The 13046-nt window shown below is 38.3% G+C and overlaps 1 protein-coding gene across 1 annotated transcript in view; it reads left to right on the forward strand.

Annotated features, from left to right (window-relative positions):
• The window catches only part of tnfaip2a (tumor necrosis factor, alpha-induced protein 2a), a gene marked incomplete at its 5' end in the record, with an annotated part of 60450 nt that overhangs the window by 26500 nt on the left and 20904 nt on the right, over positions 1-13046 (forward strand). The window contains 5 exons of the mRNA XM_079830772.1: positions 3236-3357; positions 3485-3633; positions 8619-8768; positions 10141-10217; positions 11063-11153. Of these exons, the coding sequence (XP_079686898.1) occupies positions 3236-3357; positions 3485-3633; positions 8619-8768; positions 10141-10217; positions 11063-11153 (589 nt within the window). The remainder of the gene's footprint in view (positions 1-3235; positions 3358-3484; positions 3634-8618; positions 8769-10140; positions 10218-11062; positions 11154-13046) is intronic.

Below are 13046 nucleotides of genomic sequence, written 5' to 3' on the forward strand. Positions count from 1 at the left end.
TACACATTTCAAACTTCAATAGCATTTGTAGAGAATGACAGTCATAAAACTGACTGTAAATTGTTCATCTAGGTGTCAGGTATGATGCACACCTTTTGATATTTAATAAAATAAACAGTCAAATCATATGAAAATATGAATATGCATTATTTCACTAGGATACTGTTTGGGCTCTTACACAAAATATGCTAGATTAAAATGCATAATTGCTGAACACTGATGAGAATATTGCTTGAGAATATATTTACAGAAATAATATTAGAGATTATATTTACACCAAACAATTATTATTTATGAGTTATGTGTTGCTATTGATGACGGCCATTATAAAGAAGGAAATCCCACAGAATAGAATCTAGCTTAAATAAAGTGCATAGAGCTGCTTTACTTATTTGTTATTCAAATATAAAACTTGTTGAAATGTTTTAAGTGTGTGCATCTGTTCTTTTTGAACACTTTCATCTCATTTGAAAAAAAAACGTGATAATATTGATAACCGTGATAATTTGGGTCACTATAATAGTGATGTGAAATTTCCATACCGTTTCATCTCTATCTGGCACCAAGATGTTAGCAGTGGATCCTTTAAGTCCTGTAATTTGCGAGGTGGACCATCCATGGATCGGACTTGTTTGTTCAGCACATCCCACAGATTGGATTGAGACTTGGGGAATTTGGAGGCCAAGTCAACACCTCAAACTCGTTGTTGTGCTCCTCAAACCATTCCTGAACCATTTTTTCTTTGTGGCATGGCGCATTATCCTGCTGAAAGAGGCCATAACCACCAGGGAATACCGTTTCCATGAAAGAGGTCTGCAACAAAGTGTCAAAGTAACATCCACATGGATGGCAGGACCCAATGTTTCCCAGCAGAACATTGCCCAAAGCATCACACTGCCTCCGCTGGCTTGCCTTCTTCCAGTACATCCTGGTACCACATGTTCCCAAGGTAAGCGACGCACACGGCCATCCACGTGATATAAAAGAAAACGTGATTCATCAGACCAGGCCACCTTCTTCCATTGCTCACGTGCCCACTGTTGGGCCCACTATGTAGCCCCATACGCAACAAACTGCGATGCACTGAGTATTCTGACACCTTTCTATCAGAACCAGCATTATCTTCTTGAGCAATTTGAGCTACAGTAGCAGTACAGTACTCCAATCAAACAGACAAGCTCCCCACGTGCATCAATGAGCCTTGGCCGCCCATGACCCTGTCACCGGTTCACCACTTTTCCTTCCTTGGACCACTTTTGATAGAGACTGACCACTGCAGACTGGGAACACCCCACAAGAGCTACAGTTTTGGAGATGTTCTGACCTAGTCGTCTAGCCATCACAATTTGGCCCTCGTCAAACTCGCACAAATCCTTACGCTTGCCCATTTTTCCTGCTTCTAACACATCAACTTTGAGGACAACATTTTCTCTTGCTGCCTAATATATTCCACCCACTAACAGGTGCCGTGAGGAAGAGATAAGTGTTATTCATGTCATCTGTCATAATCATCATAATCATAATCATAATCATAATCATAATGTTTTGCCTGATCTGTGTATTTAAATTTACATTTCAATGTTTGGTGGTGAATATAGCAGTGAAATGTGCAAATAATGTAGTTAAAGGGGTCATGAACTGGCTTTTTAATTTTTTTTATACTGTTGTCTGAGGTCAACTTATGACGTTCGGGTGAATATATGATGAATAAGTAATAGGCTATTACCCCAGGCTCATAATGAATAAGTAATAGGCTATTTACTGCCCTGGTTTAGAGGCTCTCTCAAGAAACGCTTGGTTTTGATAGGCGTGCTGCACTGAAGACTTGTAAGTAAACGGCTGCGGCTAGGATGGGATAAGCTTTGAATATTTAATGAGCTTCGGCTCCCCTGTCAGTACAACATGAGGGATTGTTTAGAAAGTGTGTGGGGAAACGGCTACCAGAATGATTCGTCCCACAGGGCTCGAAAAATGTCTTTATCAAACAAACACAATGATTCATCTCTCATCCATCTTGTATGACCTAGTTAATGCAGCCTAACAATCATTTAATTGAAATTTCTTTTGATGTGTATGCCATAGTAAAGAGATGTGTTTTTAGTCTAGATTTAAACTGACAGACTGTTTCTGCTTCCCGAACAATGCTAGGAAGACTAAATAGGAAAAGGATTGACCGCCTGCAGTTGATTTTGATATTCTAGGTATTATCAACTGGACAGAACTTTGAGACCGCAATAGACGTGATTGAGTAAAATGTATTAAGAGCTCGTTCAAGTACTGGGGAGCTAAACCATTTAGTGCTTTGTAAGTAATAAGCAAGATTTTAGAATGTATGCAATGTTTAACAGGGAGCCAGTGCAGTGTTGACAGAACCGTGCTAATATGGGCATACTTCCTAGTTCTAGTAAGAACTCAAGCTGCTGCGTTTTGGACCAGCTGCAGTTTATTTATTAAGCGAGCAGGGCAATCACCCAGTAGAGAATTACAATAATCTAGCCTTGAGGTTATGAACGCATGAACTAACTGTTCAGCATTTTGCACTGAAAGCATATGCCGTAATTAAAATATAAAATGTAAAATATATTTTTAAGATGGTAGAATCACTGAAAAAAAAATATGGACGTGACGTCACCCATAGGATTCTGAAGAGCAGTTTTGAAGCGTAAAGTAGGGTTGAGCTGGCCGTTGCCATCTAGGCAGCGCGTCATCACGCGTCACTCCCGGATAACAGAAAATGGGCAAAGAGGCGGGACGTAGGCGGAGCTGAAGTGACGCGATGACTAACAGACAGCAGATAAATGGCTGTCCACCTGTCACTCAAAGTGGCCACTCCCTTAATTATGCAGAACTTTAAGGCTTTATATAATGAAAATGAATGAGTTATAAAAAAAAAAAAAAAAAAACTCACAGTTGTCATGAAGGGCAAAATTAGCTGTAGGCTATAGACCAAAACCACAATTTGTACCAGGCTGTAAACATGTTTTTTTCTGCTGTAAAGTTGGGCGTTAACATGGAGCTCAACGAGATTCTACTCCTTTCTGGAGCCTGCCCTCTAGTCCCTAGATATTATGATAAATGGAGTCAGATAAAAGATGAATTGGAAATAATCCCTTCTTCCCAGCTGAAAAGACAGAATGCGCACCTTCGAACCGCTACTGTTACCTTCATTGGAACGAATTCAGCAGTCTTACAAATAGAATTAGTTTCCTAAATCAAATATAATTTTCTTCTCTAGGGATCCAAAGAGGAGTGGGTCTGTCAAATACTGCCCAAATTATCAGAGATTCTAAGACTGCAGGATCCTGGGAGTTTGCAACTTGAGATTGCAACTCTGGCAAGAGACCATCCTGATATTAGGTGAGGCAGAAACCATAGATATCTTACAACATACATTTTTAGTTATGATGTCATTAGCAAAATGGATCAATCTTCAAATCAATCTTCCAGTGTCTCATCAATGAGCTTTGTTGTCACTCTCCAATAGTGAGAAGCATGTTCTTGCTGTCCTGAACCTGAAGACCAACCTTTCAAGCTCAGATGTGCGTAGGATCAAAGGGTGTTTGAATGAAACCAGAGGCACACAGGACACTGAGTCCTCCCATTCCTTCTTCTCTAAAGTACTCGTCAAACGGAAAATCATCTGAATGCCGGAAAGTTTTCCATCTATAGCTAATGTTAATCAACTGTGATACGCAATCAGTATTATGATATTTAATATTTATTAAGAAAACTCAGTGATGTTTTTCTCAACTGATTTACACTGTTCTCCAACACTAAGGTCAAGAATAAAACATTTTTAAAACATCACAAGCCGTGCATCCCAATTCACATACTATCCATAATTAGTATTTCACAAATCGTTGTATGTTGAAATTAGTATTTCAAAGATACCCAGATGGTCTACTATTTCCAGATGGTCTACTATTTAGAATTCGAAGTGTAGATCCGTGCATACTCTGATGGCTAATATTGCCCACAACCCATTGCGTGTTGGATGAGGATTCGATTAGAACTATAAATGCGGATAGGAGTTTCTAAAAATCTTCACCCTGGCCGGAGTTTTCAAAAAATTGCATGTGGACAAAGAACCAAACCACGTAGAAAAAGCTGCGCTTTTGAAAATACCAGTGTTCGTGTGGACAGGGCCTAAGCCACAGAGCTGTCTGTTAAAGATGATGAAGTAGTATGTCCCAAAGCTTGCCTACAATTCTGCTACACAAGTATCTACTTTTTCTTCACAAAAATAGTACACTTAGTACTTATATAAGTTGGAGAATTGGGACGCAGCAAAGGTGTTCAGATGGATGTGTTGATGAACACTGACTTTATGTATAATCAGTTGAGAAAACCTGTTAAATTCTAAAAACACTGGTAAAATAAAATGTGAAAAGGTGTATATATTTTATCTCTCAGTGTACAGTGTTTTAGCTTTATTTGAATGTAGGCTTGGAGGGACTGAATTGAATTCAAGGGTGAAGCAGCTGTAAGCAGGGGCGCCGCTAAGGGGGGGAAAGTTAGGGCGATTCTAAGGGCCCACACACTTTTGGGGCCCCCAGAGATTGGTTTATTAGTAGTAACAGTACTAGTAGTAATGTATTATAAATGTATAATCTACCAAAGAGTTACAAATATAAAAAAAGATGGCTTATTTCTGCATTTCCGGCAAAATCCAGCAAAACGCTCCACTGATGAACTGCTCACGCTCAAATCCCACTCCGACATGAAGTTTCTCTGTACTTTAATTGTTGCAGCCATTAAGGTATTTATTTTTATATTTATGTTGAAATATTATAATGTTATTTTTTATGTCCATGTTGTCAATCTGTTTCGATTATGAAAAGTGAACAGCCTGAGATAGGACACATAAGATGCGCAATGCCAGGAGACATTGAGTGGGTCAGACATGATTGTGACCACTTCATTAAGTTTTGTTTTGTAGAAATTGTATCTTAATTTTAATCAATGTTTCATCAGCCAATTGGGGCATTCTGGGTTGAGCAAGCAGAGCTTAAATGGTCAGTATTATTAAATTGCAGACAGATTTTGGATAGCCAGGTTGGTGTGGTAGAGGGCCCAACATCATATTCTTTCATAGGGCCCAAAATTGCTAGCAGCGCCCCTGGCTGTAAGAAGATGTGTCTTGTAGGAAATAGGAATAAATGATGGGTGAAACTATCGGGTCTGACAAAGTCAATACACTTCTTTCTTTTTGAAAGCTCTGAAAATAAAGGCAATTATTTAAATGTTCTGATATGCATGTATGTTTAATAATGCAGGCTTTATTAACAAAATCAAGCATTCTGTGTTAGTTCAGGCAGGCCACGTAGTCAAGCTCTGCTATTAGTTGATTGGCAAAATTCCAACCCCGCCCATTTCAGCTGATCCGATTCCTATGCACTCAATTGGCAACTCTCAAACAGGGCGCCTTACTTAAGCGCAGCTTATGTTCCGTCTGCCTGCTTGGCTGCTTCCACTGCACGCTGCTTTGTAACCCACCTCCACCCCAGCTCCTCCTTAAATTGTGTTTAACTTAATCAATGTCATTCTGTTGTCATTGATGCATGCTCTGTTCTCAATGGGGGATTTACGCTGCCCTCTCAGTTTAAAAAATCTGAGGTTGTCCCCAGAAGCTGCTGTTGTTCCTTGTCTTGGCTTTTCATGGAGCTCATGAAAAGGATGGGGAATTTAGAAGCCATATTGCCAAATGAAAATCTAGCACATCATATTTAATAAGCCAATCAAAAAGTTGACTAAAAGTTTGTCTATGGTGTTTTTGACTTAAATGGACCTGACTGAACTGTCTATCACTTCTTAAGCCGTCAATACGAATTGGTAAATATAAAGAACTCCCACTGTCAGAGTAGGTTAAATGTAATTTGTCTTTGCTGTCAATGTTGGTGTCTTTCTCCTATAATAGCTAAATAAAATTGTCATGGAACAAAAGTTGCGATGCTATTTTCTTCCCTTTTGTGATACATCAGAGTGAAACGGCTTCTCGAACAAGAAAATAAAAAAATGTAGGGCGGGACTTGATTTTGATTGATTGAACTGATTGGGTGGTTGTGGTTTGCTTGCTGTGATCTCATGTGAGTGATGGGTTGTAGACTTTACATTATGGGATGGTTACTTTTGAATGTTCTCTAAACATTCTGAAACAAGTAGTAACGAACATCCAACAACCTGTTTCCTAGAGGAAGTTACTTTGATTAAAGAGTATGAGGGCATTGTGATGTGCATGGATAAATAATGTATAATAAAACACTGCAATATTCTATTAAATTAGGAATATATATATATATATATATATATATATATATATATATATATATATATATATATATATATATATATATATATATATATATATATATATATATATATATATATATATATATATATATATATATATATATATCTTTATTATATTATCTTTTGTCAAATGATCTTCATGTGGTTCAGCTAACATAATATTTTGAGTTTCTATTCATTAAACAATCTCCTTCATTGTATTAACTCACATTTTTAATTTCAATGAACTCAACCAGGAAACTTAGTGTCAGTAACCACTGTAAACAAAAGTACTGTAATAACAATTGCTTTTAACCACACAGAACACTCAACTGCATACCTTTAAAACTTAGAAAATGTTTCGGTGAACTATAATTACCTCTGCATTTAACACTTTAAATCCACTAGATGTCACTGTCCAACTGATGCAATATCTAGTAGATTGCATTTATTAACAATTGACCATTGTTTCTGATCTCATTTATTTACATTTCTAAATGCAGTCCAAAGCTGCCCTGAAACAATACCTGACTTATCCAGGATGATTGACAGTGTTGATGGATAATTCATTAAATATGAAATGTAGCTATAGTCTGGATGTTTTTATGTATATTTATCAAAATAGCAGTCATCAGCTGTCATTAGATTATTCTATAATGGAAGTAAACATTAATTTCATAATCATAATCCCCCATTACACTACAGAATGTAAGTATTTCTCACATTTAATGTACATCCACTTGGGGAACCTCTGGAGGCAGCAGTGAGAGCATCTCTGGAGAAACCACGAGCTTTCCGGGAAACTGTAATGGCTGTGACCAATAATGATGAGACAGAGAAAGAGGGGGTCTAGTCAAATCATTTGGGGGAGTTTTAAAACCCCAAAACAATCTTAGAGTTGCATTTTACAGACAACAAGTGGCACCTATCTTCGGTACCTTTTTCATTTCCTACTGTCCTTCAGAATCTACAGGTTTCAAATATTGCAGAACATACTGGAAAACCAAAATACTGTGCAGGACCTGGAAGCTTTTTCTGAAGAACAGTGGACAGTTTAACTGCTCAAGACAGATAGGGGACTCTTGAACAACAGTCAATCACAAAACATAAAAACAGCTGTGGCTTATTCAGGTAGCAACACACATTATTAAGACTAAATGCAACTGGAAAAAAGAGGGGTTTTTTTATATTAAGCTACTATTTTGTCTTTTGGACTATACAGTATGTCAATGTCAGTAAGCTACTGACCTATTTGGAAGCAGCTTTAAGAAGATATTTAGAGAGCAAGAGAGAAACCACGTGGCTTGTAGGAATACAGTGGCTGTTGCTGCTTTCATAACAGATTCAACACAACTTTTTTCCAAAGCTCTAAAAATAAAGACATTCATTTAAATGTTCTGACAAAAAGCTTTCATTATGCAGCAGGCCTCCCTGCAAGCTGTGTTATTGTCTTATTATATATAACTTATTGTAAGCCATGAATACAAATGGATAAATATTTATAAATACATCCCACTGTCAAATTAGGTTTTTAAACCAAAGAAAATAAGGGCTACTCAGAGTGCCTTTGCTGAAAATGTCCTTCCCCTGCATCATTTCATTTTCCGTCGGTCTTAGTAGACGATGTAACTATACACATCACAACATGTAAATGGGAAAATGTTGGTGTTATGTTGTCATTGAGTAGGTTAGCTGGAGCCGTTTACCTCCAGTCTTTGTGCTAAGCTAGGCTAGCGGTGGGTGCGTCAGACAGAGTTATGGCACGCACAGAGATGAGAATGGTATGTATGGACTTATCTTACCCTGGGGGATACGATGAACAAGCTAAAGTCTCAAAAAGTCGGCTTGTTCCTTTAAACTTAGTATCCGGTCGGCAAAACTCTGAACACATCTTCCTTTCTTAAGAATGACTTCAGTGCCGTTCTTTGTTCTTTTCTCAAAGAAAAGTTTAACTCCAATTCCTCCAGAGTCGCAGCCAAAGCCGATTTGAAAGACCGCTGTTTGCCAGCTTCTTTGTTTTCAAGTAGCAAATGGAATCGGCGCAACTCTGCCGTCATTATATTAAGCCCGCCCACCGACTCTATACGATGTGATTGGCCTGACTAGAGTTTGGTTTTTCCAGTTCGCAAGCCAACGGAGAGTTGCTAGACGCCCTGGCTGCAAATTACATTTGCTGCCACTATGGGTGCGTCTAGATTTCTAGGCTAGCGGTAGCTACACTGCTTCACTTAGGCTATACCGGAAATAGACCATTTACGCAAAAAACGGAAACACGTCAGGGAAGCGTAAACCCAGTTCCGGTGTAAGCTTTGTTGATGCCGAAATTGCAGCTAGAGTGTTTCCGACTAGCCCAACTTTTCTTCCGAAGTTCACCAGCGCCGGTGTGGTGAAGAGTGTGGAGATACATTCGTCCACTAAAGGGAACAAACTGGACAAGGGATATAAATTCTTCCACGAAGAGTTTATCCACAATTACCAAGGTAAGTAACGAAGAAATTGCTATAGCTAGCTTTAGCCATATCACTGTATAACTCTGTTAACGTTATCTGTAAAGGGTGAATTCAGGTTGATTGGGACACTTCTTACAAGTCACCTCAATGGCAAAAAGCAAAGATCACAATCACCCCGAATTCACCCAAAGTAATGGTAAATCTTAGGTGTTGTGAATTTGTAATATAAGGAATAACACATCGCAGTGAATATGTCGCGTATGTTTAAGTGAGATGGCATGAGATAACATAACCAGTAATTTGGTGAAGCTGTAACATTGAATGTGAAATGTTACTGACATTGTGTTGTGACTTAACGTCACGAAGTAAAGTTGTGTATTTCTATGAGATAAGACGAATTTCAAATAGTTTCTTTTCAGGAAAAGAATGAAAAGAAAGGTGGCTGTTTTTGGGTGGAACACGAACAGCCTGGAACACAACAGAAACTGCAAAAATGTGCAACTGGAAGTGTGATAAATTCTCCTTATCCTATTTAAAGGGATAGTTCACCCAAAAACTAAAATTTGTTCCAAACCTGTATGAGTTTCTTTTGGTAAACACAAATGAAAATATTTTAAAGAATGTTGGTAACCAGACAGTTGCGGTACGGTAGCCGTTGACTTCCAAAGTATTTTTTTAACCGTCAACAATGACAAACAAAACTGCTTGATCACCAACATTCTTCATAATATCTTGAATGAAGAATGAAACTCATATAGGTTTAGCACAACATGAGGGTGAGTAAATGATGAGAACATTTTCATTTTTAGGTGAACTATCCCTTTAAGTTTTCTATTGTGTGTTTGTTTGATTGTTACAGTATTTAACAATTGCTAAAACACTAAACCCCATTCTCTGAACCCAATGCTCAGTGGCCCTGACCCATTTATCAAATCAGTCACTTTGTAGGCAAAACCTTAAACAAGTTTACGTAGTTAAGACACTGTTTGCAAATCTCATCCACTCTTTTTGCAAAACTCTAAACACATTCTTACTCACTAAAACACATTTTGCACTGTGTTGCAAAATGGTACACACGTGGCAAAAGTTAAACACAACTACAACACAGCTGTCATCGTTTACACACAACAACTCAAAATTGTTCACACTTGTTTCTAAAGATGTGATCAAATCAGTTGTCTAGAATATAAGCCAGTTCAGAGTACACAGGTGGCCCAGGTGCGGTGAGTGTTGATACCACAATGGATGGAAACAATGTAAGAGGAAGAGGAGGAAGAGTTTGTGTAAGAGGTGGCGGACGAAGAGGAAGAGTACAAGGACAACGAAGAGCACGAATAGTAATTTCAGATCAAATTCAGGCAACTGTGATAGACCATGTTCTTGTTCATGGAATGACAATGAGGGAAGCAGGACAAAGAGTCCAGATTCGTCCAGATTCTCTGTGGCCACCATAATCAGGACATTCAGAGAAGAGAACAGGTAAATGTATTGTTTTTCTAATTTGTGCGACTAAAAGTTTACTGTATACATTTGATATAGTACATCAGTTTGTCAATAGAAAGGGGAGTGGGGGAAAAAAGAAAAAAGATTTACAATACACTTTACATATGAATGTGATGTCCATTACTATTGTTTCTGTATGTATACATTTGTAAGAGCATTTTCCCTTTTGTAGAATTGCAAGACTACCAAATGAGGGTGGAAGGACTCCTTTGTTCTCCCAACAGCAAGAGGCTCTCATTGACTTTGATTTTGCAATTGCACAATATTTTGTGTAATACGCTTTTCATTTAGAGTTGTCTTTGGCCTTACTTCATTTTTATGCTGAAAATACAGAAATTCAATACTGACTGTATTACTTGCAGTACTTACAGTATGCAATATATTTGCTGTACTGAGTTGTGAATTAATAAAAAATGAAGTCTACATTAGATTGCAGCACAAACTCTCAATAGCCTAAAGGGACGCTTGTTATCTATACTTGTTTTAAGTTTTTAAGTTAAGAGAGAGAGAGAGAGAGAGAGAGAGAGAGAGAGAGAGAGAGAGAGAGAGAGAGAGAGAGAGAGAGAGAGAGAGAGAGAACCTGACATTGTTAGACTCATGTCAGAAGAATAATTAGGCTATTATTATCTGCATCCATTATATAATTGAAGTCCATGAAGCTGACTATAGCAATCAAGATTAAAATAAAATATATGTTTAGCAAACTAGAACATAAAGAATCAGAACATCAGGTCTTCCTCTAGGAGTCGAGATTTTCCACTAGGTCACATGATGTTTTGGAGCAGCCTATAAAAAAGTTGTGGGGGCTCTCTCACACACAGCCACAGCTGAAAGCTGAAAGAGTTGAACACACTTGGGCTGCTTTCAACCGCATTAAATACAGGATAATGCTTCTTAGAAGAGCGAGGAAAGGTAAGACAGATCAACACGCATGACATACACCATCTTTTTATTTTACATGAATGAGCGTGAATTGTATACATTCTGTAGCCTATTGGCAACACCCCGTAAGAATCCCCGCCATGCAATCTCATCGTCAACAAAATGCCAAAAAATTTCTACAAGCTGTCCATATGGACAACAGACAGTAAACTGGGCGAGTGGGCGTATGGACAACAGACAGTTAAACTTGCCCGTCTAAGACTTGCATTTGACGTTGCGTATGTCACGTCGCGAAATGACATTCAGATCGATTATGTTATCCCAATTTCGAATCACAAATGTGGTTTTGACAGGGTAGACGACAGAGAAACAAACTTATTTTAGCGTTAGTTATTTCTCATACTAAATTAGCTGCTCACAACTCTCCATCACCATTACCATAGTAACGTTAGGTAGAAAGAGCACGACGCTCCATTTTCAGATCCGAAATGGGGGCCGGATTCGCGCAACATTATAACTTTTCTTATTATTTTCTAATTTTAGCCTATAATTACGATATAACGTTCAGCAACATTCAGCGTGAGAGTGCATGCCAGACTACGCAGGATAGCGAGCACAAACTCACACATAAGAGTTTCAATTCATATTTTGCGTCAAAAACGGCGTCTTTTTCCATCCATATAAGTTTTGTTGTAGGCTATGTCGGAAAAAAATAACCGCCCCTGACCTTATTCAGAGCAGCGACATGATAGGAATCACGGGTGGACTGCTAAAAGTGACCCTGGACTTTATGGCACAGAGCGGCCCACCACCAGGGCGGGTCTAGACAATTTTTCGTGGGGGTGCCAGGCTGGGGCACAGACTCAGAGAGGGGTGGCACATTAAAATACATGTAAAAAGTGAACCAGTATAAAAAGCCCTACACTGGAGGTAATAATACTGTATATTATTGATAACAAAACTATTATTCTGCGTGAAAAGGAATTCAAAATGAGTAACTTAAAATGTGATATGAAATAACAAATAACTCAACAGTAGTAGAAGCACATGGCCTGTGGTAAATGCAATGCAAGCAAGATGTTTTTCCATCATAGTTTTATATAGTTGTAAACAAGAGAGCAACTTAAATGCTCTATCTTGAGAAGCTGTAGAAGTGTTTATTCATATTTATAATACATTACAAATATATTATATTATTCAGTGTTTCGCACAGGATTTTGTGAGACTGCTGGGTAGACATAGATCCCTCTAAGGGGGTCGCGGGGCGTGGTCCCTGGAAGAGAATTTTGTTGCATAAATCTGGTGCATTTTGAGAGCAAAATTAAGTGACTAGATCCATGATTAAATTGTGGGGGTTTTTTGTAAACAATTTTGTATTCTATAGAATACTATAGTAGTAATTTATGTATTGGTTGCATAGATATGAATGGTGATGATATAGGTCACATAAATGATAGTTCATAAATGGTAAAACATGTAGAGTATGCATTTGAACCATCAAAAATATGTAGCAAAAGAGGTTACCTTTGTTGAATTAACTTATTTCTTGAATAATTACTTAATTTATTTATTATACATATTTACTAGGGGTGTAACTGTTCAAATTACTCATGGTTCAGATTGTCCTATACATGGCTTTCTCGGCGACGTCAACCTGCTTGCGCTCGCACCCGAGAGGCAGAAAGAAGAGACCTCTCGTGTTGTAGGTTAGTAGCGGCGTGTCTGTAAGTCAAAATGCCAAGGAGTTGCTGCGTGGTTAATTGTACCAACAGAGCCAGTGCTGGGTGCCTGATGTTTAACATACCTAGGGGGAAGCATGCGTTTGCCAAAAACCGGCGGAGGTTATAGCTTCAAGCCATAAGAAGGGCAGATTGGGGTTCGGATGGTCCGAAAGGAGGCGAGACTGTCAGAGGTTCAGGGAGC

Source organism: Gobio gobio (assembly GCF_949357685.1).
Source record: "Gobio gobio genome assembly, chromosome: 12".
Lineage (NCBI taxonomy): Eukaryota > Metazoa > Chordata > Actinopteri > Cypriniformes > Gobionidae > Gobio > Gobio gobio.